The 27,255-nt window shown below is 47.4% G+C and overlaps 1 protein-coding gene across 2 annotated transcripts in view; it reads left to right on the top strand.

Moving 5' to 3' along the window:
* The window catches only part of GTF3C1 (general transcription factor IIIC, polypeptide 1, alpha 220kDa), an 85,232-nt gene that overhangs the window by 10,142 nt on the left and 47,835 nt on the right, over positions 1 to 27,255 (top strand). For both annotated transcript variants that reach the window (XM_011982337.1, XM_011982336.1), the window contains exons 3-7: positions 1,366 to 1,542; positions 1,796 to 1,939; positions 6,321 to 6,417; positions 11,018 to 11,141; positions 25,913 to 26,065. In XM_011982337.1, the coding sequence (XP_011837727.1) occupies positions 1,366 to 1,542; positions 1,796 to 1,939; positions 6,321 to 6,417; positions 11,018 to 11,141; positions 25,913 to 26,065 (695 nt within the window). The remainder of the gene's footprint in view (positions 1 to 1,365; positions 1,543 to 1,795; positions 1,940 to 6,320; positions 6,418 to 11,017; positions 11,142 to 25,912; positions 26,066 to 27,255) is intronic.

Here is a 27,255-nt window from a genome sequence, read left to right as displayed (position 1 = left end):
TAACCCACTCCCACGATAAATGCATTAATGTATTCATGAGGGCAGAGCAGAACTCTCATGGCCTAATCACCTCTTAAAGGTTCTTCCTCTTACTACTGTTACAATGGAAATTAAGTTTCTAACACATGAACTTTCGGAGGACACATTCAAACTTGAGTCTTCTCCAGTTGAGTAACTTGATGCCAAGGAGCGAATGAGGGATGGGTTCCCCGGCAGGACATCCTTGTGGGATCTCCCAGCTGCAGGGCCAGGGCTTGGACTCTGAGAATGGGTGAATGGAGCAGGTTAATTTGCTCAAGATGTTAGATTGAGCAGGCCAGGCACTGTGGTGGAGTCTCCATCATCAGTGATGGGGAATGCACAGTAAGGACTGTTAGATGTCAGCATAGAAATGAGTCTTCTCACTTGGGCTGTCCTCACATGCCTTGCTCGAAAGTGGTTTTGGCCTCTTGGTGCATTCTTTCTCACATGTCAGTTTGGTAGAAGGAACGAATGATTTGTGCAAGGTCTGGCCTTCAACAGTGAAGTCAAAATGAGACTGCAGGTCCACTGATTGCACCGTCCAGGGCTTTTGACTCTGAAGATTATTTTATCAGTCCAGCTCACTAGCCTAGTTCATTTACTTAACAAATACACACAGAGCCCCTATTATCACCCAAATTCATTATTCTAGGTACTACGGATGTCCTGCTGAACAGGTTGACAATGTGCCTGCTCTTATATTTGAATGAGGGAAACTGATAAGAAAGTTGGCACAAAAAAAAATATATATATATATAGTCATTTCTGAGAGCGCTAAGTGCTATGAAGAATATGGAAATTGTGGGGGTGGGGCTGGAACTCTAGTTGGCATTTTCTGGAAAGGCTGAGGAGTTGACAACTGAGCTGTGACCTGAATGATAAGAAGAAATCAGTCACCTGAAGACCTGGAGGAGAAGCAGCTAGGCCGAGGAAACAGCAAGGGCAGCACCCCTGAGGCTTGTCTTAGGAATAGGAAGCCTCCTGTGAGTGAGGGGCAGAGCCGTGGAGGATGAGATGAGCAAGGCAGGGAGGGCTGGGCCTTGGAGAGCTTTCCAGGAGGACCAGGAGGAGGAGTTGGATTTGGCCTGAGCACTTTGGCAAGCCCTGAAGGACTTTCAGCGAGGAAATAAGATTGGCCGTGTTCCTTCAGCACACTATACTCCTTTTTGTCTTTTTTAGCACACTACACTTCTAAGACTGAAAACTTGCTTAGCTTAATTTTGGGATCTTGTGAACTCCTAGGAAGAAGCAGAAAGTAAGGATTCTATACATTTCTTTTTCATATCTCTGTTTACCTAAAATCAGTTAAACTTATTTCTTCATGCGATTGTTTCTGATTTGCAGGTGGGGGAAGAAACTGATCATCGTTGCCTCCCAGGCCATGCGGTACAGGGCCTTGATAGGCCAGGAAGGGGATCCGGACCTGAAGCTGCCCGACTTCTCCTACTGCATCCTGGAACGGCTAGGCCGGTCCAGGTGGCAAGGGGAGCTCCAGCGAGACCTTCATACCACTGCTTTCAAGTAAGTGGGAGGATTTGCTTCTCTGCTTTAAATTATACATCATTGCAACCTGAACCCCAAACGCAGGGGCCTGCTGCGGTATCTTCCCCGAGGCATGGCTTTTTGTTTCAAGGCCATGGTCGCACAGTGACTGTTTTCTTAGGTTGGCTGGACAGGAGGTTTGTGTCTCTGGTGTTTTATGTCCAAATGAGAGATTCTATATGTTGATAAAGCTACCAGCAAAGCAAATGACATGGCTCTTCTTCTCCTCCAGGGTTGATGCTGGGAAGCTGCACTATCACAGAAAAATTTTGAACAAAAACGGGCTGATTACAATGCAGTCCCATGTGATTCGATTACCCACTGGAGCCCAGCAACACTCAATCCTCCTCCTACTGAACCGGTTTCATGTGGACAGGTATGGTTTGTAGTGATCAAAATGTTAGGTTTTTTAGTTGCAGCCATGTGTAGTATGCTTTAAAAATCGTAGGGACAGCTGGGTATGGTGGCTCATACCTGTAATCATAGCACTTTGGGAGACTGCAGTGGGAGAACCGCTTGAGGCCAAGAGTTCCAGACCAGCCTGGGTAATATACCAAGACCACAACTTTATAAAAATAAAAAATTAGCTGGGTGTGGTGGTGCACACCTGTAGTCCCAACTACTCAGGAGGCTGAGGTTGGAGGATCGCTTGTGCCCAGGAATTTGAGCCTGCAGTGAGCCATGATTGCACTGCTATACTCCAGCCTGGGTGACAGGGCGAAACCCTGTGTCTTAAAAAATAATAATAATAATAGAAGCCAAATTAGAATATCACTATAGCTTTTTAAAAAATGATATTTGTTATCTGTGTGTGTGTGTGTGTGTGTGTGTGTGTGTGTGTGTGTGTGTGTGAAAATAAGTCCTGGTTGTTTAGAGAACCAGAAAACTATACAGAAAAGAAGGAAAAATAAATCTGTAACTTCACAGCCAACAATAGGAACCATTAACATTTTGGTGACATTTTGGGGAGTTGTAAAAATAAAATTGAGTCAGATTTGATTTGTTGTGGTGGCAGGTTTGTAGTTGAATTATGTCAGTTTCAAATAGGATGTTTTGCAGCACTCAACCATAATAACCTATATGGACGAGATGGCAAGGTTCTGCTAAGCAATAACAATGTGTGATATTGCTATTTTAGCGGGATATTGTCCAGATGATACAGCAAACTAGTTAAATGTGCACATTCCCTTCTGAGGACCAGGGAGGCTGGGGGAGTGAGTAGGTTATCTCTGACTTCTTCATCCTTGCCATTGGGGTGGCTAATTACCTGGCATAGGAATGAGGGACAGAAAAGTTTCAGCACTCTGCAGAGGTCTCAGCCCACACTGCACAAACTCATGCCCTTTTTTATGGGAGGGGCAGAAGCCAGGATAAGAAAAGTTCAAGCTGGTGCAGGGCCTGGGAAGAGCAGCCCTTGGCTGAGGAAGCCCTGAGCCCCTTAGTACCTGGCCAGCAGCTCTCTGGGGTGGAGGTAGGCAGCAATGAGGGATAGTGGGGAGGGGAGGTGCATCCTCCAAAAGCGGGGGGAATGATTACATGTAAATGTTAAAGTTTACAGTGCACATGGGTTGGCCTAAAGAAAGTGCTTGATGCATGTGTGTAGACTCTTTATTGACCTGGGATCTCCAGGGGTGAAAATCATCATTGCTGCATCTCTGTCAAATGTCTGCCTCCCGGATTCAAGCCATTCTCCTGCCTCAGCCTCCCGAGTAGCTGGGACTGCAGGCACCTGCCACCATACCCGGCTAATTTTTGTATTTTTAGTAGACACGGGGTTTTGCCATGTTGGCCAGGCTGGTCTCGAACTCCTGACCTCAAGTGATCTACCCACCTTGGCCTCCCAAAGTGCTGGGATTGCAGGCGTGAGCCACCGTGCCCAGCTACATATAACTCTTGACTCCCCAAAAACTTAACTACTGATAGTTTACTGTTGATCAGAAACCTTACCAATAATATAAAGTTAATTAACACATGTTTTGTTCCATGTGTTATACTGTTCTTGTATTATTGCAATAAAGTAAACTAGAGAAAAAATGTTATTTAGAAACTACATTTACAATACTGTACCGTATTTATTGATACCATAAGTTTACATTGTCCATTAACAAGACAAATTGTCTGAAATGGCGGGCAGCCGCAGCTGCAGACCTCACTCTACAGTACACGTCAAGCAATTTAACTTTTCCTTGAAGTGTCATGACTTTTGGGGAGCTTCTTGGGAGCATTTCCAGCATCACTAGTGGCCCTTTGTATGGGTCCCATGGTGTCAGTCAAGGTTTATGGTATTGCACTAAACACAAGGAAAAATACGTGAGAACTGCAAGAGATCACCTTTTTTTTTTTTTGAGACGGAGTTTTGCTCTTGTTGCCCAGGCTGGAGTGCAATGGCGTGATCTCTGCTCACCACAGCCTCTGCCTCCAGGGATCAAGCGATGCGCCACCACGCCCGGCTAATTTTGTGTTTTGAGTAGAGACAGGGTTTCTCCATGTTGGTCAGGCTGCTCTCGAACTCCTGACCTCAGAAGAGATCACTTTTTACTGTTTACTAGAGAGGAACTGCTCACACAGAGATGATGAGCATCACATTTTTTTAAGAGAGTCTTGCTCGGTTGCCTAGGCTGGAGTGCAGTGGCACGATCTCGGCTCATTGCAGCCTGCACCTCCTGGGTTCAAGCAATTCTACTGCCTCAGCCTCCCAAGTAGCTGGTACTACAAGCTTGTGCCACCATGCCTGGCTAATTTTAGTAGAGACGGGGTTTCACAATGTTGGTCAGGCTGGTCTCGAACTCCTGACCTCAGATGATCTGCCCACCTCAGCCTCCCAAAGTGCTGGGATTACAGGCACGAGCCACCGCATCCGGCCTGTCGTGGCATTTTTAAGCCAATACTCACAACACTTAAGCTTGCCACAATAGTAACAGGAGGTGGCTACGAAGTTATTAACAGTAGTACACTGTTGTATTACAGTTAATTTTATGCAGGTTTGATTTCATCCCGCATCTTCATGTTTGTTTACATTTCCTCCACTGCAAATAGCACCATGTATGGTCTGTAAATGGTTGCGTAAGTTTTGATTAGCTTTTTATAATAGATATGTGTGTATTTTATGGTAATGAATGATAAAATAGACTAGTATCCACATATATTATACATTAATGACATACCTTTTTCTTAATTTTTTCAATATTTCTAATGTTATACAGTTTGTCTGAGTTTTCTCAAACTGTCACAAATCTCCAAAAATTCTAATATATATATATTTTCTAATATTTTTTCAATAAATATGAAAAAAAAAACTGCGTATAAGCGGACCCGACCAGTTCAAACCCATGTTATCCAAGAGCCAACTGTACAGTATTAGAGAGAAGCATCTTTTATGAATTCACATTTTAATTGGGTTATACTATCTATTGATTAAGTAACTGTCTCACCAAACCCTTCACTTGTGTATAACCTGTGCTCTGCCAAGAACACAGGGTGGCAGCTGTGGCGTAGGAGAGAGAACACTGGATCAAGTCAAGATCCGTATTTCCATCTTTGCCCCTCACCTAGGCAGTCACTTGATCTCTTTGAACCACCATTGCCTCTTGTATTAAATGGCTGTGACACAGTGCCTCCTATGCAGAGTGGCTCATATGCATTAACCATCTGTTCCTCCATTTATTCTTTCATTCATTGAGAGGCAGTACAGATGGGGAAGTGGGTACAGTCACTGGATCCCATACGTGTGCTCTCTCTCCCCCTAGGACTGTAAGTCAAGCCAAGCTATTGTCCAGCCGAACTGGCTACAAGATTTCTCCCTGCACCCCTCCCTGAACTCCCCCTAGACTTACACAGTCAAGGGCCCTCAGTGTTTTTAAATAGCTTCCTTTGCTGGCCGTTAGCTTGGAAGCATTGATCATGACATCCGCTTCACAGTAGAAGTGAGATGGAAGGTGGCCTCTGCCACGCCAGTGTAGTCAGGAGCAGGAACCGGAGCCTCAGAATCAGAGTGGCGTCCCAGTGAGTAAGGAGAGGACTGGATTTAGAGAAAGAAGACCTAGGTTTGTGTCTCCAGCCTGAACTTCAATAAAGTCTGTTAACTTTGTAGAATAACCCCCATCCTTCCTCACCAAGTGATCTGTTTTTTGTTTTTCTTTGAGACGGAGTCTCGCTCTGTCACCCAGGCTGGAATGCAGTGGTGCGATCTTGGCTCACTGCAACCCCCACCTCCCGGATTCAGGCGATTCTCCTGCCTCAGCCTCCCAGGTAGCTGGGATTACAGGTGCCTGCCACCATGTCTGACTAATTTTTGTATTTTTAGTAGAGACGGGATTTCACCATGTTGGCCAGGCTGGTCTCGAACTCCTGACCTCCAGAGATCTGCCTATCTCAGCCTCCCAAAGTGCTGGGATTTTGCCCGGCCCCTCACCAAGTGATTTGTAAGAAGATATGTGTGATACTTCCTAAACTTAAAAGTATTGTAAAAATGAAAGATGTTTTACAGAGTCATGTCATGCAAGTTTTAGTCCTAGAGTCTAGTCTATACGTTTCCTCTAGAAAGGTGGCCTTAGATATGACAGAACCTCTCACAGCTACAGTCCCTCCGCCTGTGGAAGGTAGGAGTTGGGCTGGATGATCTTTGAGACCTAAAAGATTCTGTCATGTATTGTCAAATGATTAAGTCAAGTCTTGCTTTGTCATCTTTAAGAAACAGGCAGTAAATATTGACTTCAGCAACAGGTTTGAAAAAACGAATTGCTCGGTGTTTCTTGCAGGAGGAGCAAATACGACATCCTCATGGAGAAGCTTTCAGGCATGCTGAGCACACGACCTAACTGTATAGAGACGCTGGGAAAGCTGAGGGAAGAACTGGTGAGCCTGGGGTTTCCCACGGGCAGGGCTGGGTGTGATCTGTACCATAGCCGGGAGGTCTTGTCAGGCATAGATGAATGATTTGCAACCCAACGCCCTATTCTGGATTTGATGCAAATAAGATTTTCCTTTGTTTGTTGTTTTTTTCTTTTCTTTTTTGAGGCAGAGTCTCTCGCTCTGTTGCCCTGGTTGGAGTATGGACTGTGTCCTTCCCGGGTTCAAGCGATTCTCCTGCCTCAGCCTCCTGAGTAGCTGGGATTACAGGTGCCAGCCACCATGCCCTGCTTATTTTTGTATCTTTATTAGAGACAGGGTTTCCCCCATGTTGGCCAAGCTGGTCTTGAACCCCTGACCTCAAGTGATGCTTATGTCTCAGCTTCCCAAAGTACTGGGATTACAGGAGTGAGCCACCGCGCCCAGCTGTTTTTTAGAATGAGAGAGTGCTTTGTCCTTCATTTAAATTCTTGCCTTTGCCTGACTTCCATTTTTCCCCTGGAGTTTTCTAGGACCTATTATCAAAGTTCAGACAGAATAGGAAAACGTGGCATTTAGGTTTACTTCTGTAATCAAGCTTGTGATCTTGTTCCCAGTGGTTTTGTACTGAAATAGCAGAGTGGCTGTCCTGAGGGGGAGGGGAGAGGATGCAGGGAGGAAGGCAGCTGTTGACCTGCTTTGTCTTTGGGCCCCGGAGCAGAGGCTGTGGTGAAGGGAGCGTGAGAGGGAGAAAGGCGGAGGGGTGCTGCTTCCAATCTGACTGGAAGGTTTCAGTGCAAGTCAGGAAAGAGCCAACGTTAGAGATGGAAGGAAAACAAGATTGCCCTGTGTGTGAAACCAGAACTTAAAACTGAATATTTGAAGTCAAGCTCTTTGGTGACTAGTAATTAGTCCCCTAATGAGTGGTCTTCAGTCTGACCACAGGCACCAGGACAGTCCTTGTTCTTTTCCCGCATTGCATCGGTGGAGTTGTAGTTTCTGATTTCATTGTTCACAGGGAAAGGAGGTATCTTCCGCATTGCTAGATTCGCTGTCTGCCTAAGCCTCTTTAAAGCAGTGGTTACAGTCTGGAGGCTTGTGGGCCAGACTTGGTCTGTTAAAAATCAATTTGACCTAGCATTTTTTAAGAAATTGAGACTTTCCATAAAAATCTAGGTTTCCAGTCTGTCTCGAGAACTGAGAAGCCTGGGTCTGCCCTCTCTCCTGACAGCAGTTAGCTGAAACTAGTTGTGCACTGGCTGGGTCCCCTGCAGTCCACCTGCTTTCTGTCACCTCTCAGACACGAGGCAGGGCGGCAGGGCTCTTTGTCATTCCCTGAGCACTGCTGTTTGTGATAGGGGAGAAGTGTTTTGCTTCTGTGTGTCTGAGTTTATCAGAGTAGAAAATCAAAGATAGACGGAGAAGACCTCTCAGGAAACCCTGGCAGAAACTAAGGAACTTCCTACCGGCTTAATAAACAAATAACTGGCCACTGTGTAGATTGATGTTGCTTGTCCAGCCCATGCAGACTCTGGAGATTGAAACCCTCCCTCCTACTAAGTCACTCAGGGGCAGGGAGACAGGGCTAGCCTGGTTTCAGGTCAGCCCTGTGGTCTGTGTTAGCAGCAAGCCTTGACTGTTACTGGACAGCTTTTCACTTATTCATTCAACAAATACTTTAGGGAGTGTGTATGCTGAGTTAGAACTGTGTTCCACAATAAGATGGTGAAAGTTAGCCAGGATGACAACAGGTCTCACACTGTCATGGAGCTGTCTAACCAGAAGGGTAGGCGTGTGAACACATACCTGGAAGGATGTAGCCGAGCCAGTAGCGGGAGAGGGGTGCTTTCTTTAGAGAACTGGGGAAGGCCTCATAGAGCTGTGCCAAAAGCAGAGTTGAACTGGGCTTTTCCCCCACACAGAGGGAAAGTGGCATTTGACGGAAAGGAGAAGAGCTGGTGCAAAGGCATGAGTTGTGGAAGGCCATGCAACATGCTTAGAAGTGGGCAGTAATCCAGAGGGCAGCCGGCACATTGTGTGACTGGATAGGAAGGTAGGGGCCGGATCAGAAAGGACTGGAGTGCTGGCTGAGGAGTGGGGGCTTTAGCCTTGAAACTTTAGCCTTATGCACTGCTGCTGGCCGTGTAGAAATGAAGAAGTTCTTAGCCAGGGGTGGTGGTATGCACCAGTCCAGCTACTTGGGAAACTGAGACAAGAGACTCTCTTGAGCCTGGGAGGTGGAGGTTGCAGTCTAGGCAGATGAGCTGGTAGAGGGAAGGGGATGGGAAGAAGGTGGCGAGGTTGTGGCCATGAGGGCTGGAATTGTTTGAGAAACATTTTGGAGCTGGAACTAACAGGACGTGGTGAGTGCCTGCACTGGGATGTAGAGGTGACTTGAAGAAAGAGGATCTCAAGATGAAGCCAGTGCATTTGCTGGAGTGGCTGCTGCTCACTGAGGCAGCGCAAAGGCAGGCTTGTGAGGCAGGGATCACATCTGCTTGCTCACTGCGAGCCCCCACGATGAAGACAGTGCCTGGCCCCCTGCAGATGCTCAGTAAATATTTGCTGAATGAGAGTTGAATAAATAGAGAGGTCAGAAAGAGGAGCAGATTTGGGTGAAGAGGAGGCACAGGACAAATCTGAGTTTTGGACGTATTGGGTATGAAGATCTTCTATGACTTTCCCCTGGTGATGTCTAGTCAACAGCTGGAAATTGGGGTCACAGAGAGCTGAGCAGGATTCAGTGAAAATTAGCCTATAGATGAAGCTGAGGCCATGAATATGGATGCTGCCTTTGGGGGAGATTTGGTACGAAGACTCACTGCCTCTTTCTCTTTTTGCTGGCCAGATTGTGTGAGTCGTTGATGGCAGCCCCTCAGAAGGAAAGACTACATCATCCTTCCCCTCTTAGGATGGTCCAGGGCTTAGTGCCATATGTCAAGGGCTGGGATCTGATGGATGAGTTTCCATGGGGTCTTTTTATGGTGCTGGGGGCACGGCTAGATTAACGATAGATGCCATGTACAAGCCAGTGGCTTTGAATGAGCCATATGTGAGTCATCTGTATTGTTTTGATAGCCATATGTTCTGCCACCCAAGGGCTGGAGTGCTGGTTAGCCTGGGGGTAACCACACATATGTGGTGGCAGCAGCCCACAGACATTTGCTCCCTGTCTCTCCCCAGAGTGTAAGAGGAAACCTGTAAGACTCAGCAAACAGCTCTCAGTCACGAATGCCTCCTGCTGTTCGCTCCTTCACTGGGAGCCGTGGTGACCTGCCTTACTCCTCCAGGGACTGCAAAATCACATGGCAGCAGTGCCCAGGAGGGTGATACCCACAAGCAAAATGGGCCGTGTGTAAAATAAATTTTTGATATAATATAGGTTTAAGAAATTAACTTTCCTCTAACTACCATTAGGGAAAATCAGCACAAAAATGATGATAAATGGCAACTGACCTTCAGTTCCATTGTTGGAGGCTCTGATGGGGGAGTGCAAAGGCTGTGACCCCCTGGAGACGCGTGGGCCCCGCTGAAGAGCAGCTGATCGAGGCTCCTGTTCACTGTTGCTGTGAAGCCACAGTCCTAGCATTGGCTGCCAGATCTTAGCCTTTCAAGAGAAGCCAGAATCTAGGTCTTTTTTTATGTGAAATCACTCACTTTTCAATTTTGGCAAGTAAATTACTTTCTTGAAGAAAAACATTGTATCAATTTTAAAAGCAAGGCCTGCACTGGAGGCTGCTGTTGGTCACCCCTGCAGGGGAGATGTTCCTAGGATCATTTTGGTTTTCAGCCTTGCAAAAATAGGAGTGATGAGATGGAAATACCCATTATTATTCTGTTGTAACTTCACAGACCACATGTAAATTTTTACAATTTTTTTTCTTTTTCTTTTTTTTTGTTTTTTTAAACAGAGTCTCACTCTGTCACCCAGACTGGAGTGCAGTGGTACGATCTCGGCCCACTGCAACCTCCACCTCCCAAGTTCAAGCAGTTCTCACCCTCAACCTCCTGAGTAGCTGGGATTACAGGCACATGCCACCGCACCCAGCTAATGTTTCTATTTTTAGTAGAGACAGGGTTTCGGCATGTTGGCCAGGCTGGTCCAAACTCCTGGCCTTAAGTGATCTGCCCGCCTCGGCCTCCCAAAGCACTGGGATTACAGGTGTCAGCCACTGCAGCCAGCCTATAGCATTTTTTAACCTATTTTTTTCTCCTTTCTTTTTCTCTACTGCCTTTGAGGGACAGGGGTGTGTGTCTGTGTGTGTGTGTTTGTATTAGTAATACGCTTACATGGTTAAAAAATCAAAACAACATGAAAAGGTATCAAATGAAGTCTTCAGTCTCCACGCCTCCACTCCCGCCTGCCTCATTCCCACCCCTGCATACCCTTCCAGGATCTGGCGAAGTGAATCTCTTTCCCCCCTCTAATCAAAAGGTAGAATCGTTTATATCCTGCTCTGGACCTTGTTTTGGTCCCTTGACAAGGTAGCTTGGCAGGCTTTCCTCGTTAGTACCTCAAGATAATCAATTAATTCAGGTCCTGAACTTGTGTTCATTTACATGACTTTCTAGTCATTTCAGACATCTTGCTGTGTCTAATAGTAGCCTTTAAATTGTGTTTTGGCAGGGGCTGTGTGAAAGGACGTTTAAGCGTCTGTACCAGTATATGCTGAACGCTGGCCTAGCCAAGGTGGTGTCTCTTCGCTTGCAAGAGATCCACCCTGAATGCGGACCTTGTAAGACGAAGAAAGGTAACGCAGAGTCTCAGCTTCTGTTCCCTTGGCTGGCTGGCTCTCACTTCTCTCTTCTAAGCTTCAGCCTCTCTCTCCGATCACATTCTGCCTTGCGGCATAACGATTTCACATATTTATTCAACTCTATACCCCAGTGCTTGGCTCAGGACTGTCCGTATAAAAAGTGCCTAGAAAATGTTTGCTGAACAAACTTCCAGCAAACATCTCTGTGGTGTCCTCCAAAATCATACTTTTATGGTGCCAAATAAACAAGTTCGTCTTTTCCTCCTTATACTAAGCCACTCTATTCTTTTTTTTTTTTTTTTTTTTTTTTTTGAGCCAGAGTCTCGTTCTTGTCACCCAGGCTGGAGTGCAATGGTGCGATCTCTGCTGCCTGCAACGTCTGCCTTCTGACCTCAGGTGATCCACCCACCTTGGCCTCCTAAAGTGCTGGGATTGCAGGTGTGAGCCACCACGCTCAGCCTTTTTTTTTTTTGAGACAGGATCTTTCTTTGTTGCTCAGGCTGGAGTGCAGTGGCGTCATCTCGGCTCACTGAAATCTCCGCTTCCTGGGCTCAGACGATACTCCCACCTCAGCCTCATCACACCTGACTAATTTTTGTATTTTTTTGTAGAGACAGAGTCTCGCTGTGTTGTCCAGGCTGGTCTCAAACTCCTGGACTCAAGTGATCCACCTGCCTCAGCCCTGCAAAGTGCTGGGATTACAGGCGTGGGCCACCACTCCCAGCCACTTGTCATTCTTTAGCCTGCCTTTGTGAAGTGCCTACTCTGTATTGCATGATCTTGTTATCTAGCCCTGTAAGGTTGGTAGCATTGTCACCATTTTATATGTAAGAAAATTAAAGTGAAGAGATGCTGAGTAACTTACAGAAGGTTAAACAATTAGTACTCAGCAGAGGCAGGATCTGAGCCTTCTAAGAAAGTTAACTTAAGGAACAGACTATGAAACTTTAAAAACCTTCCTTAGGCTGGGCACGGTGGCTCACGCCTATAATCCCAGCTCTTTGGGAGTCTGAGGTCGGCGGATCACCTGAGGTCAGGAGTTGGAGACCAGCCTCGCTAACATGGTGAAACCCTGTTTCTGCTAAAAATACAAAAAATTAGCCAGGCATGGTGGCGCGTGCCTGTAATCCCAGCTACTCCAGAGGCTGAGACAGGAGAATCGCTTGAACCCGGGAGGTGGAGGTTGCAGTGAACCGAGATCGCGCCATTGCACTCCAGCCTCCTTTATATTTTTTTCCTAGACAGGGTCTGTCTCTGTTGCCCAAGCTGGAGTGCAGTGGCACAACCATGGCTCACTTCAGCCTTGATCTCCCAGGCTCAAGCTAATCCTCCTGCCTTAGCCTCATGAGTAGCTGAGACTACAGGCACACTTTACCATGCTGGGCTAATTTATTTTTATTTTTAGTAGAGACAAAGTCTTGCTATCATGCCCAGGCTGGTCTTGAACTCCTGGGCTCAAGCGATCTCCTGCCTTGGCCTCTCAAAATGCTGGGATTATAGGCATGAGACACCAAGTCCAGTTATTTTTATCTATTCTTGATTTTTGTCCCATCCTTTTTACTCCTCCTGATTAACCAGAATCATTTTAAAAGCTGCGGGTCAGAGTTGTCAGTAAAAGGTGATAGTTGGAATATACGCATTTATCTGCACTCCACCCAAATTTCACCATAGTGATGAAAGGGATATAAGAGGAGTAAACCCTCAACTACAAAGAAAACAGGACAGGAAATGACAACAGCTAATTTTTGTATTTTTAGTAGAGACGGGGTTTCACCATTGGCCAGGCTGATCTTGAATCCCTGACCTCAGGTGATCTGCCCCCCTCAGCCTCCCAAAGTGCTGGGATTACAGGCGTGAGCCACTGCACTCATCCCTCAGTATTTGACTTTGAAGTCTAATGGCCTGAATGCCTAAAATACTCAGGGCCTGTGGAGCTAGTAATCATTTTTATTTCCTGTCCCGTTGGAAGAAAGGTGTTAAGGAAAAGACAGAAGTAATTTATATTTAAAGTAAAGAGAAACTAAGGAGAAACCTCAGTTCCTTAAAGAACCTTTTTTGCTAGACAGGCAACTGTAGAGAAAGGCTTCTCCTGAGCCTAAGGTCCCTGGAAATTTAACCAAACTAACTTGAAACTAACACCTCACACCTGAATGGACTTGAGAGTAAGACAGCCCTGGGTTAGAATTCTCATTCCGTCACTGTCTGGTAAGGTGACCTTTAGCAAGTGATTTGATCTCTGTATACCTCAGTTTCCTCACCTGAATTATCTAAGGGGTAGTAGTACCCGCTTTCCAGGATATTGTGAGACTTACAGGTGACAGGAGACATAGAGCAGGGCCATAGGCTCATGGCACACAGGCCCGATCTAGTCGTGTGTTTTATTTGGCTCACAGTGTTTGTTTGTGTTGAATTTGTTGCTGGCATTTAAAAATCAGAAATTTTCACCTAAAAAGTCTGACTGTCAACTTCTCTGTAAAAATGCAATTAGGCAACGTTGAACTTCATTCCTTTATTAGCAGTTGGCTAGGCAGAGGGAACTGCCCCATTTCGGAGGGGCTCACCTTCCCCTCTCACCATGGACACCTGCTTCCCACCGTGTAGCCTGCGGCCTGCTTCACGCTGGGATGTCATTTGCCTGACCGTTGAAAGTAAGTTCATGCATAGGACCCATTGCCCAGTGAGTGGTTTCCATCATCTTGAGGCCTGGGGCTGGGACAAGAGGACTTTACAGAAGAAAGATCAGCATGATTTACAGCGCAGACAGTGGTGGCTTTGGCTCCTTGTGCTGGATTAAGGCAGCAGGCACCAAGATGGTGATGGTCAGGATGTTTAGATTGTCACATGCATGCACAAGGAGCCATTCTGATGGCTGGAGGGATGTCTTTGCCCACACTGTCGCCCACCTCTCTGCTGCTGCGACTGGAAACCTGGGCTCATGGTGAGTCCTTCCCTCACTTCCATGACACGCTGTAGCTCAGTTACTCATCTGTGTGAATTCTTTCCAGCTAGCTCCTGAGCTCCTTCAGGGTGGTGACCACACGCTTTTCATGCTTTATGTCCTTTTTAAAGGCTGTGCAGTGTCTGCTTGAAACAGGGTAGGCGCTAAGCAGATGCTGAGCAAATTTAATTTAATTAAGTGCCACTTCAGTTACTTTCCATACGCAGGAGGCAGGAGATGAAGGCAGTTTTCAGGGTTTTTTTGCCTTGAGCTTTGTCTTTCCAGTTTGCCAAATTAACATAAAACCTTCCCTCTGAGGCATTATGGAGGAGACAAAGCTCAAATAATAAATAAAGATGATGTATTATTTCATTTAAATTTACAGATATACCTGGATCTAGTATATAAATTATTTCTAAAACTCCTTAACGAATTCGGATTTAGGCATCTTTCAAATGCATATTTCACTGCACAGAAGGCTTCAGTGATCTGTTTTGCAAAAAGCAAAAAAACTTTGGAAATGTAAACAGCCCCGCTGAACTGATCTGTTTGGCAAATTTGGATTATTTTCTTCAAGTGTTTACCAGTCATCCTGTGTTTATTAAATTGTGCTGAGAAAAGAAAGGGAGAGAAGTAGGAGTGAACTCAGCAGTCTGTCGGAAAATGATCACAGTTGGAAACAACTCACAGAAATTGTGCTCCCTGGGGCTAATGACTGAGGCGGTCAACTGGCTGGTTTTTCCAGGTTGTCACAAGCTCAGCATTGAAAGGACTGTGGGGTGAAGTAGCTGTGAATGAGATGGACTCTCTCCTCAGAGCTGTTGCCCCTGTGACTGTAAAAAAAAAAAGTTCAGTAAGATTTCAGGACATGAGATCAGTATACAGAAGTCCATTGTGTTTCTATAGACCTGCCGTGCACAATCTGAAAATGAAATTAAGAAAACAATTTTGTTCACGGTAATTTAGGAATAAATTTAACAAAAGAAGTACAAAACATATACTCTGTGAAAACTACAAAATGTTGCTGAAAGTTAAGATTTATGTAAATGGAAAACATCCCAGGTTCCTGGATCCAAAGACTTCACAGTATAACGAATCGACTGACTCCACACAGCCCGTGTGAGAATCCCAACTGACTCCTCCTCAGAAATTAACAGGCTGATTCTAAAATTCACAGGGAATGCGAAGGGACCCAGAGAGCTAAAACAATCCCGAAAAAGAAGAATAAAGTAGAACTCACACTTCCTGCTTTTTAAACTTACTGCAAAGCAATAGTAATGGAGACAGTGTGATACCGGCACAAGGGTAGACAGATAACCGAATAGAACTGAGAGTCCAGAAATAAACCACACATCTATGGTCAAATGATTCTCGGCAAAAGTGCCAAGCCCATTCGATGGGGAAGGTGTGGTCAGTCATGAAAGGCCATGACTGTGTGGTTCCATTTATAGGAAAGTCCATAATGGGGGAATCTGGAAGTAGATAGTGAGTGCTTAGGGCAGGGGTGCGGGGAGAGAGGAGCGAGAAAGGGTTTGATGTGATGAGAATGTTCTAGAATCGACTGGTGATGGATGCAAGGGCCTGTGAATATAGTAAGAAACCATTGACTTGTACAGATTAAATGGATGAATTGTATGATATGCAAATTATATCTCAACAAAGCTATTAAAATTTTAAAAAGTAAATAATAACCAAGAAACCTAGCAGGGTATAGCAAAGTATGATAGTTAAAATGGCCAACAGGCACAGTTAAAAAGTTAAAGTAGGATTGATGTATACAAGCTAAGAAAAAAGAAATGAACCATATTAAGAATGATTAAAATGCAACAAATAAATCCAAAAGTTTAAAGGAGCTTTGAAACCAAAAAATGAATTAAAAAGAATCAAGATTAGAAAAACAAAAAAGATAAAAGGTGAATATGAACAGAAAAAGCAGAAAAAGATTGTCAGAGATGTTAAAAGCCTAGAAAATTGATTATGCTGGAGGGAAAATGGTTAAAACAGTTAAAAAGTGATTAAAGAACACTAGCTTAAAAAATGAATAAGAGAAGTAAAAGAAAGACATGGTAATATGGCAGAAGCTCTGTTGAAAGCAAGAACTTTAAAGAGGGGTAAGAGCCCCAAGGGTGTGAATTTCTGGGCTGAGTAACTTCTGCTGAGTCCTAGACAGTTCTCTGGAAGGGACCCAGGCACCTGGGGAGCGCCCTTTGCCGGGAACTGGCCTCTTCCCTCCTCTTTGCTCTCCCCCAGGAGGGACCAGCCACTCAGTCCTGCAGGCAGCAGGAGGCTTTGGCCTCCCTCAGCAGGGAAGTGTGTTGTGTTTCTTGGAAGAGCACACTGGGGACAGGTGGGAGGAGCGTGAGGACTGGGAAAGAGAAGCAGGCTGGAACAGGATGGGTGACTGGCCGTGCGCTGAGGGAGGGGCCCTAAGATTTTCTTGTAAGACCTCTATAAGGTGTAGCTGACTGATGCCTTTGCAGGCTGAGAAGGGAATGCTCCCTGCGCTAGGAAGAGTTGAAGGCAGGTGCCAGAACTTGTGAGCAGGGGAAATGACCGTACAGGGTGAGGGCCTGGCAGCGGACGGAGGTATCCATGGGGCCAGTGCAGTGACTGGGATGTTTCTCAGTGAGGGATATGGCCTCCTTAAATAGCCCCTGGCTCAGAGCCCTCAAGAGAGGTTCGCTGCTGCTGTGCACAGTTGACACCAGCCCCTCCCATCTATTGATCACACTTTAAGAGCACTGGGGAGGCTGGGCGCCGTGGCTCACACCTGTAATCCCAGCACTTTGGGAGGCCCAGGTGGGCGGATCACTTGAGGTCAGGAGTTCAAGATCAGCCTGGCCAACATGGTGAAACCCCATCTCTACTAAAAATATAAAAATTAGGCATGGTGGCAGGCACCTGTAATCTCAGCTACTTGGGAAGCTGAGGCAGGAGACTTGCTTGAACCTGGGAGGTGGAGGTTGCAGTGAGCTGAGATCGCACCTCTATTCTCCAGCCTGGGTGACAGAGCAAAACTCCATCTCAATAAAAAAAAAAAGAGAGAGAGCATTGGGGACCTCAAGTCAGCTACCAACTCAGCCCAAGGGTTTGGGGAGGTGATTGACTCAGAAGCTGTACACGAAGAGCGTTTCAAGAGCGTTTATATAATTTTCTGAACCCTTGTAAACCCCCATGTGTACTATTGTCAGTACCCTTGTTTCCTCGAACAATTAGTGAGAAAAACCCAAGACCCTGTGGGCTTGTCTAGAGGCACTAAAAAGAGGAAAGAACTGGGTGAGATGCCATATTGTTATCCCATTTTGTGGTCAGTCTTGGAGTGGAGGGAAGTGGAAAAAACATCGAGATGACAGTCCAGGCAAGGCTGGCTGGGCATGGTGGCTCATGCCTGTAATCCCAGCACTTTGGGAGGCCGAGGCAGGCGGATCATTTGAGGTCAGGAGTTGGAGACCAGCTTGGCCAACATGGTGAAACCCCATCTCTACTAAAAATGCAAAAATTAGCCAGGTGTGTTGGTGCGCGCCTGTAATCCCAGCTACTTGGGAAGCTGAGGCATGAGAAACGCTTGAACCCAGGAGGTAGAGGTTGCAGTGAGCTGATCACGCCATTGCACTCCAGCCTGGGCGACAGAGTGAGACTCCATGTCAGCAAAACAAAACCAGACCAAACACAAGGTCTCACTCTGTCTCACCCAGGCCAGAGTGCAGTGCTGTGATCATGGTTCACTGCAGCCTTAGCCTCGAAGGCTGAGCAATCCTTACCCCTTAGCCTTCCAAGTAGTGGGACTACAGGGGTGTGCCGCCACACCAGCTAATTTTTTTAAAAAATTGTTGTTTTGTAGAGATGGGATCTCACTTGTTGTCCATGCTGGTCTCGAACTCTTGGGCTCAAGCGATCCTCCTGTCTTATCCTCCCGAAGTGCTGGGGTTACAGACGTGAGCCACTATGTCCAGCCTTGTTTCTTTCATTCTAGTCCTTCTAACCATACAATCCTGTCAGTACTATTTTCTTTCTTTCTCTCTCTTTCCTTTCTTTCCTTCTGTCTCTCTCTCTTTTTTCTTTTCTTTGTTTTTCTCTTTTCTCTTCCCCTTTCTTTTTCTTTATTTCACCAATGAGAAAACAGAGGCACACGTCCCTTGCCTGAGGTCGCAGAGCTGGGCAGTGCTGGTGCAGGGATTTGAATAGAGTGTCGGTTACTTACTCTGCTGCCTCCCATGTGAGACTAGGCTGAACTCAGGAGGAAGTGGAAATCGGGTAGTTGAGTGCCTGGGGCCTGAGCCTGGCTGGGACACTGGCTAACGGTAAAACCAGTCGAGGACAGCTCCCATGGGCCTGAGGGTCTGTGGATCTGGACTCCCTTTCAGGCCTCCCTCCCTCCAAGCCAGCTTCCTTGTCCACTGCAGAAATAGCTTCCAGTCAGTCCCAAACATCATGCCTACAAAATAAACAAGAAAATATACTATGGTTGGCATAGAAACCTTCCACAGCTACCTTTCTCTGTATCCTCACCTTCATTCCTGCCCTCTCCCCTCCCCTTCCCCAGTAGGCCCCTTTTCCATCTCAGCGCCTTTGCTCATACCTTTCCTTTTGCCTGGAACACCTGTCTTCTTCTGCCTTATCAGACAATTCTTAGTATCCTTTACTGTCCCACCCAAATGCCACCTCCTGTCTCTGCTGTCCCCTGCCTAGCCCCATCCTGCCTCTTTCTCATTTCCAGGCTCTGTGCATGCTTAAAGCAGGGTCCTGAGGGTGTTGTAGCACATTTCCCAGCATGGTTGGCTGGCGCTGCTAGTAGTCAACCAACCAGAGAGCATGCGTTGAGTGCCTAATTTGCCTCAAGTGTTACGCTAGGGCCCTTGAATGCATTCATTCATTTAGTCCTTACTACCAGCTTGTTCTAGGCATGCTGTTAGAATTACCCTCATTTTACCCATGAAGAACTTGAGGCTCAGAGAGGTAAGGAGCTTCCCCATGGCTGAGCCAGAATTCAAACCCAGGCATGTGAAGCCTGAGCACATTGTCCTTCCTGTGCTGCCCGCCGGCCTCTCTCTCACACACACAACCTTTTGCAGGGGCAGGAAACCTGTCTCTCTCATCTGTTTGTGTTCTGGGCCCAGCACAGAATAAATGCTTGTGGAGTCAAATCGAGTTAAAGGCCCCAAGCACTGTCTGATATTTTCAGCCCAGGTGACTGGGTATGCCACTTGATCCTCCAAAGCTGTGCATTTCCAAGGTTGAACGATCAGAGTTGTAAAAGCAGTAGCAAACATTTACAGAGCACTACGTCCACGCCAGGCGCTGTCCTAAGGTTTCTATGAGGAAGATGCTATTATTATCCCTATTTTATAGATGAGGAAACAGGCCTAGAGGCCGTATTACATAGCCAAGTTATACAACCAGCAAAGGCTGCCAGAGGCAGGGTAACACCAGACAGATTGACTCTGGAGCCCATAATTTAACCTGTACCACCATTTCCCTGGGGTGTGTGCTACAGCACCCCCACCTCTGTCATTCAGTGTTCTCTGAATTCTATGCTTTCAGCCTGTGGCCAGGCGTGTGTGTGTGTGTGTGTGTGTGTGTGTGTGTGTGTGTGTTGGGCGGGGGTGGCGGGGAGGTAACACACTGAATTTACGGGACATCTGCCTGCCTTACCAGTAGGACTTTCCCATTGCTTGTGATCCTTAAAGAGGAAAGCTGCCATGGGGTTCGTTTGTTCCCATCTTGCTTTTGTTCTTTCTTGGGTTGATCACAGTTGAGAGTGTCATTTTACTAGGAGGCCAGATGGATTTTTCACTGGGAACGGGAGAAACACAGACTGTTGGTTCCACCTCACAGCTACTCTGGTTTTTCCTTTGCAATGAATCGTGCTCTCTGATGGAAATTTGAAATTCTAGCCTAGCCAGGTGGCCTAGTGTGGAAGGCATCGGTTAGATCACATGGCCACTCTGAGTGTCAATTTTCTTTCTCTTAAAATGGCAATAATAACTTGCAGAAGCCACGTGGTTAGTAAGTAAAATCGCTTCGGAAAACACTAAACACAATGGCTGGCTCATACTAGGTGCTCCTTAAGGAGTCACTCCTTCTGTTTTTCTCGTCTGGGTCTTCAGAATGTCGGAATGAAGTCCATCTTGGATCCTGGACACAAAAGATCTATGTGATTCCTTTGTATTGGACTGCTAATATTAGCATGCCATGTCTTTAAAATGCCTGAAACTCCTCGTGCCTGTGAGCGGGTGCTGGTTTTATCTTACTGCCTTTCGTTCCTGGGAAGAAAGCCCTGTGTCCAGGGACCAGGGGTTGCCATTAGCAAGTCCCCAGTTCCTCCCAGGGGAATTGCTGGTCACTGAGGTGGTAGCTTAAATGGGGCAGTACGCCCCAGTCACCCTGGATGACGTGCGCTTACTCGGGTCTTGCTCTGCCCCTGTGGCTTTTGGCTTTAGCTGACTTGTAGTCTGGAACAGGTACCTTCAAAAAGGCAAGTAGGAGCCAGAGGGATTTTAATAACAGAAACTGAAATTCTAAAGCTGGTAAAACTCTAGAACTGTGGGAAAGGCACACAGGGCTGGTGGAACTCCTTCCGGATGGTCCCTTGGAATCACAAGGCACACACTACACTGTTCCATCATTTACCTGCCTGATCTCTTAACAGTTCTCCCCACAAGGCTAAACACTGTCATCAGCCCTAGTTTTCAGGCAAGACACTTGAGGCTGAGGGAGGTCAGCCACCTTGTCCAGGCCCACCTGACACAGCAGCAGGGCTCACAGCCAGCTCTGTGGCAGAGAGTCTGGCTTCCCCACCACAGTGCTGGGCTGCCTCTCCAGCACAAGGTTTCCAAAGGAAAGATGTGCACCAGGCTCAACTCGGTGGCTCATGCCTGTAACCCTCTACTTTGGGAGGCCAGGGTAAGAATGTCACTTGAGGCCAGAAGTTCTAGACCAGCCTAGGTGACAAAGAAAGATCCCATCTCTACAACAAATAAAAAAAAAAAAATGATCCGAGCGTGGTGTTGTATGCCTGTAGTCCCAGCTACTCAGAGGTGAGGTGGGAGCACCGTGTGAGCCCTGGAGTTCGAGGCTGCAGTGATTGTGCGGCTACACTCCAGCCTGGGCAACAAAGTGAGACTCTGTCTCAAAAGAAAAAAAAAGATGTCACAGCATGGGGAAAGGAAAATGTTTCTGTGATTGGTATGTTGTGAAAGAGCAAAGCCAGACACAGCCTGGTTAAATAAAACAGGGCTTACTTGCTGGGCAGATACAGAAGAGAGTTAGCGCAGTTGGGATTCACAGCAGAGAAATCAGCTATGCCCTGTGGGGCAGGCAGAGCCACAGATCCCATGGCCAAAACATTCGGAGAGTCACTCCAGGCCTTCTGGAAGCACAGCCACCTCACGCTGGGCCCAGCCTCAGCACCTGCTCCGGGTCGTGGGTGCTTTGTGGGTCCTGGGGCTGATGATGCCTATTGTGGTTGCACAGAACAGCTCATAGTCCTCCCGCATCGCCCTCAGCCCCCGTGGCCAACAGCTGAGCCTCGTGCTCAGAACCAGAGTAGGGGGGCGCCTTCCTGCGAGTCTCCAGGAGGCAAACCATCATGACCAGAGGGCAGCTTTGGGGCTTATCCCACAATAAGAGGGGGCCCGCCACCCTGAATGCCACTGATGTTTGTCATGCCTCAGCACTGTGCTAGGTGCTGGTGGTACTATTCAGAGTAACTCCCCTACTGGCCGAGTGCATCCACTGCAGGCTGGCAGCCTGGGCTGACTGACATCCTAGCTCTGCCACTCACTCCATAGCGCTATCACTTTGAGCAAGTGCCTTAGCTTCCGCATCTGTGAAATGGAGCTTACAGGGACCTGCCTCCCTTGGGGTTGTGGGATTTTATGGGTTAATTCATATACCGCCCTTGGCATGGTGCCTGGCTCCCAGCAAGTGCTGGGTGGTCATGTTGAGGGATTGCTCCATGCCAGCCTCTGTACAGATGTTGTCTCGGCCATGCTAACATTAACCCCGTGACACAGAGAACACTGTCATCCCATTTTGCAGGTCGGAAAACAAAGAGTCATACTTGGTAATTTCCCCAAAGTCACAGACATGGGGAGCTGTGGAACTTGAGATGGAAACACTTTTCTGCCTGGCCCTGGAGCCCAAGTTCATCCCCACCTTCCCTCCAAACGTTTATTCAGGAGGTAGTTGTGCCATTTGTTGGAGGGGGGCATGAGATGGATGTCGGTTGCTCCACTAGTAGAGAGGTGAGGACGGTGAACCAACTTGGTGGGGAGAAGAAGGGGTTTTTTTGTTTTTTTGTTTTGTTTTGTTTTGTTTGAAACAGGGTCTCACTCTGTTGCCCAGGCTGGAGTGCAGTGGTGTGATCATAGCTCACTACAACCTCAAACTCCTGGGCTGAAGCGATCCTCCTGCTTCAGCCTCCTGAGTAGCTGGGACTACAGATGCACACCTCCAAAGCCTAGCTAATTTTTTGTATTTGTTAGGGAAATGAAGTCTTGCTCTGTTGCCCAGGGTGGTCTCAAACTCCTGACCTCAAGTGATCTGCCCACCTCGGCCTCCCAAAGTGCTGGGATTACAGGCATGAGCCACTGCGCCCGGCCAAGATCAGAAGCTTTGAAGGCTATGAGGCTTTTTCTCTTTTTTGCCTACTGAGGTCACACGTTTACTAGTACCGTTTCTTGCCTTCCACTGTGTTTATTTTGAGGGCTGTCCTGTGGGTCTTTTCCTAGCTAATTAGCCTCTTAAAGAAGTTTAAAAGGAGAAGAAATAGCGCTGGGCCACTGGCTTAGGACGCCTTGGGTCTGACTCCCCTAAGTGCTGTGTTGTGCTGCTGCTCAGGCAGAAGCCAGCGTCCCTGACCCCGGGTCACTCAGCTATTCCCAACCTCAGGGATGTTTTGAATCGGGGCGTCTAAACCAAAGGTTTAGAGCCTGGATTCTGGAGCCAGATTGCCTGGTAAATGCCAACTTCTTACTGGCAAAGGGACATTTGTTTGTGTGAATTCCTCAGCTCCTTAGTGTTCTCATGTGGGACTGGAATGATCACCCTTACCTCCTCTGGCCATGGTGAGGGTCAGTTCATAGGGCACACAGGGAGCCTAGGATAGCATCCAGGATGTAGTACTGGATAAACGGTCGTAGTGTTATTAGGAGCAATAGGTTGCTCGTGTGAGCAGCATGGTGGGGTGGGGGTTGGGAGGGGGTTGACTAGCGGACAGTCTAGGGGGGAATGGCGTGGTGGTCTTGTCTTCCTTTGTGCTGGGTGTGTTGGCCACCAGCTGCTAGAGGTGCTACTTGTAGAAAGGGAGCCTGGCAGGGGACCCTGTCCCAGTGCCCGAGGCTTTAGATAGTTCTTACTCATGTCCACAGTCCCGAGAGTCTCCTTGTCCCCATATTTCCCCTCCTGATTGCTTAAGCCTCCCATTCTGAAAGAGAGGGATTGCAGGAGAGGGCAGGGCAGGGGCCTGGAGCACAGGGCAGAGCCAAGAGGGACGGCAGGAGGCCCGGCGGGGACTTGGCAGGAGCCGAGGCTTCAGGCCTGCGCCGGGGCCTTAGGTTGCCTCTAATGAAAAGCCATGCCCTGGGGGACTTTCTGTTGCTGTGAGGAGTGGAGGGGTCAGCAGCAGGTTGGTGCCTGGGGACCACTTCTGCTGGCCGCTTGCCCTAGGCTGGCTCCTCCTAGAGTGTCTCCTGAGGTCTGTTGAGTTCCAGGCATCTCCTGAGTTCCAGGCCCTAAGATGCTTATTTGTGAACTTCACCTGTAAGCCACATGCTGTGCCCCCACAAGAACCTCCTGCTCAAGTGGAGGTGGCTGGACCTGACTTTCCTTGGACCTCAGTCTTGTGTGCTGTCGGGGGTGGCATTTCACACTTGCGGGCAGGGTCCTGTACTAGAGGGCTGGGCTCCAGGGCCAGAGTCAGTGCCCACTCCTTGCTGTAGCACCCAGGATTCTGTGCATCCACATGCTGATGAAAGTTGGTGGAGAAGCTGTCCCTATTATTCTTATGACTACTGTAACAAATTACACCAACCTAGTGACTTCAAACCACACAGATAGATTACTATCTGAAATGGCTTTCACTGGGGTAAAATCAAGATGTTTGCAGGGCAGTGTTCCTTCTGGAGGCTTTAGAAGAGAATTCATTCCCTGGCCTTTTTTAGTTTCTAGGAGGCACCTGCATTCCCTGGGTTGTGGTCCCTTTCTCTGTTTTCAAACCCAGCAGTGTAGCATCTCCCAGTCTCACTCTGATCCTACTGCCTCTCTCTTTTAACGACTTTTTGTTGTTGTTTAGTGTTTTGTTTTGAGACAGGGTCTCTGTCACCTGGGCTGGAGTGCTGTGGTGTGAGCTGGGCTCACTGCAACCTCGACCTCCCAGGCTCAAGTAGTCCTCTCACTTCAGCCTCCTGAGTAGCTGGGACTACAGGCACATGTTACCACACCTGGCCAATTTAAAAAATTTTTTATAGAGTTGTGTCTTGCTGTGTTGCCAAGGCTGGTGTTGAACTCCTGGGCTCAAGTGATCCTCCCTGCTTTGGCCTCCCAAAGTGCTGAAATTACAGATGTGAGCCACCATGCCCAGCCTAAGGACTCTGTGGTATTACATTGGGCCCACCCAGATAATCCAGGATAATCTTATCTCAAAATGCTTAACTTCACCCTGACAACAATGACCCCCAAAAATCCACGATGCCTTAATTTAATCACTTCTGCAGAGTCCCTTTGGCTATGGAAGGCAACATGTTCACAGGTTCCGGGGATGAAGATGTGAACATCTTTGCAGGGCAGTTTTCCCACTCCGGGTTATCGTGTATCACAGGATATCTTGGTGTTCATGTTGGAGACCGGTGACCTTAACTGAGTCACTTTTCCCGTCACTTACAAGCTGTTGGGAGCTTGGACAAGTTATTCAACCCCTCTGTTCCCTAGCGTCTTCATCCAAGGGTTGTTGGGACCGAATGAGTTAGCACATGTCAAGTGTCAAGAAGTCCCCATTTTTCCTTGTACCTTTTCTAGTTCTTACCTACATGTACACTTATCTTTCTCTTGTTATAGCCGTAGGCACAAGTGTGTTATTTTTTCCCCATGTTTTACTTTTGTAGGTTGCAGTATAGGTGCAGTGTGATGATTTGAAGGCAGACACTAGTCCACAGAAAGTGAGGTGGCTGGTAGGTATGCCACCCTCCACCCCCGTTGCCGATTTTTTTGTAGTACTCATAAGATTGCTCTGATGCTATAAAGAGTACTATAGTGAACCTATTAGTACTGATAGCCTTGTCCTCCTTTTGAGTTGTTTTCTTGGAATAAACGTTTACACTTGGAATCATTGTAAAATCCCCTCGAAATGCTCTAGAAGGGTTATACAGCTCATTTACACTGCTGCCACACCTTATTGGCAGTGAGTATTAGCTTAAAAGGAAAAAGATGTTTTTTGTCCTTTTGGCAAATACCGCTTGCGTGCCTGCTGAGTGTGGGCCGTGTCCTGGGTGCTGGGAAGAGACAGGCACGTCTCCTGTTGTCATGGAGCTGGTCTCCAGCAGGAGAGGGCGACTGTTGATTTAACAGAACTAATAGCACCTCGTTATTCCTTCCATTTGCATTGCTTTCTTCCCTCATTCTTCTAAAAACAAAAAGCAGCTTTATGGAATACATTGTCAGGTCTTGTGGTCCTGACCACATTTTTAAACCTCCGGACATGGTGATGTGTATGACCTTTGTGGGGATCTCTGTCTCTGCCAACATGTGCTGTGATATTTCAGAACCCCTCACCTCCCCCAGGCAGCGCTGCTTTCACTCATTGCTGGAAAACCTGTGCTTGTGTTGCCAGGGACTGATGTCATGGTTCGGTGCCTCAAGCTGCTGAAGGAATTTAAACGGAATGACCATGACGATGACGAGGACGAGGAGGTCATCTCCAAGACAGTGCCTCCCGTGGACATCGTGTTCGAGCGGGATATGCTCACGCAGACCTATGACCTCAGTAAGTCTTGTTCCCACACCAGCTTGGATGTGGTTCCCGAGAATCTGAGTCAAGAAGTGCTTTGCCCACATGTGGAGAGAGGACTCTGCTATAGAGAATGTAATACAATGGGAAGCACCTTGGTTCCCCAGAAGGGTTCAGGCTTTGAGGTCAGATTGGAGTTTGAATCCTTGCTCTGCCACTTAGCCATATGACTTTAATGAGGTCTCTGAGCCCCAGTTTCCTCATCTGTAAAAGCAGGCATTTTAAAGTTCTCCAGAGACACAGAATCAGTAGGAAAAATATATGTAGATGTATGAAAGGAGCTTATTAAGGTAATTGGCTCGTGCAGTTATGAATGCTGAGAAGTCCCACTAGCTCATCTGTGAGCTGGAGGCCCAGGGAAGCATCAGAACTAGGGAAGCCGCGGGGGCATGTCCCAGTTACCTAAGGCTGGAGAGCCTGGAGTTCTGATGGCCAAGAGCGGCAGCAGAGGGGGCTGCAGCTCCAGAAGAGAGAGAGGGCAAGTTCGCCTTCCTCTGGCTTCTTGTTCTGTCTGGGCCCCTGGCTGATGGGATGGTGCCTGCCCACATGGAGGGCAGATCTGTCCCACGTAGTCCACTGAGTTACACACCAGTCTCCTTCAGAAACACCGTCACAGGCACACCCAGACATAAAACCTGACCAGTGATCTGGGTATCCCTTAATCCAGTCCCATTGACAACTAAGGTTAACCATCACATGTCGAGAGCATCAACACTAGCACATTATGAGGATAAATGAATCAAAATAAAAGAGCTGCTATAGGGTCTGGTGCATAGAAAGCACTGAAAAAAGAAAGCTATTACTATTATTATTCAAAGATTCAAGAGCTATCTGTTGTTTTCTAAGATTGGTCTGGTGTTACCACAGGCCAGGAATCTATGATAAATGGGCAAAGAAAACATTCTCTCCAATTCCTAACCCTTCCCCCAGGTCCCCTAACTTCTGTGTAGGACAGCAGTGACCTAGTGTCATAGGTGGTGTGGCCTCAGGTCCCTGCAGGGAGGACAGAGCAGAAGGTGAAGCGGCTACAGGGGATCTGACTGAGCTGTGGGGTTGGCTCAGCCTTTTTGGAGGGCTGTTTGGTAGCTCCCTTCACATCTCTCAGAATGGGTTCCTCACAGCACAACTGGGGAAACGCTGCCCTTAACCCTTTCTTTTTTCCCTTT

The sequence above is a fragment of the Mandrillus leucophaeus genome, unplaced genomic scaffold (assembly GCF_000951045.1).
Source record: "Mandrillus leucophaeus isolate KB7577 unplaced genomic scaffold, Mleu.le_1.0 Scaffold24, whole genome shotgun sequence".
NCBI lineage: Eukaryota > Metazoa > Chordata > Mammalia > Primates > Cercopithecidae > Mandrillus > Mandrillus leucophaeus.
The sequence above is the reverse complement of the archived record's forward strand: the minus strand, read 5'-3'. Positions and strand labels throughout refer to the sequence as shown.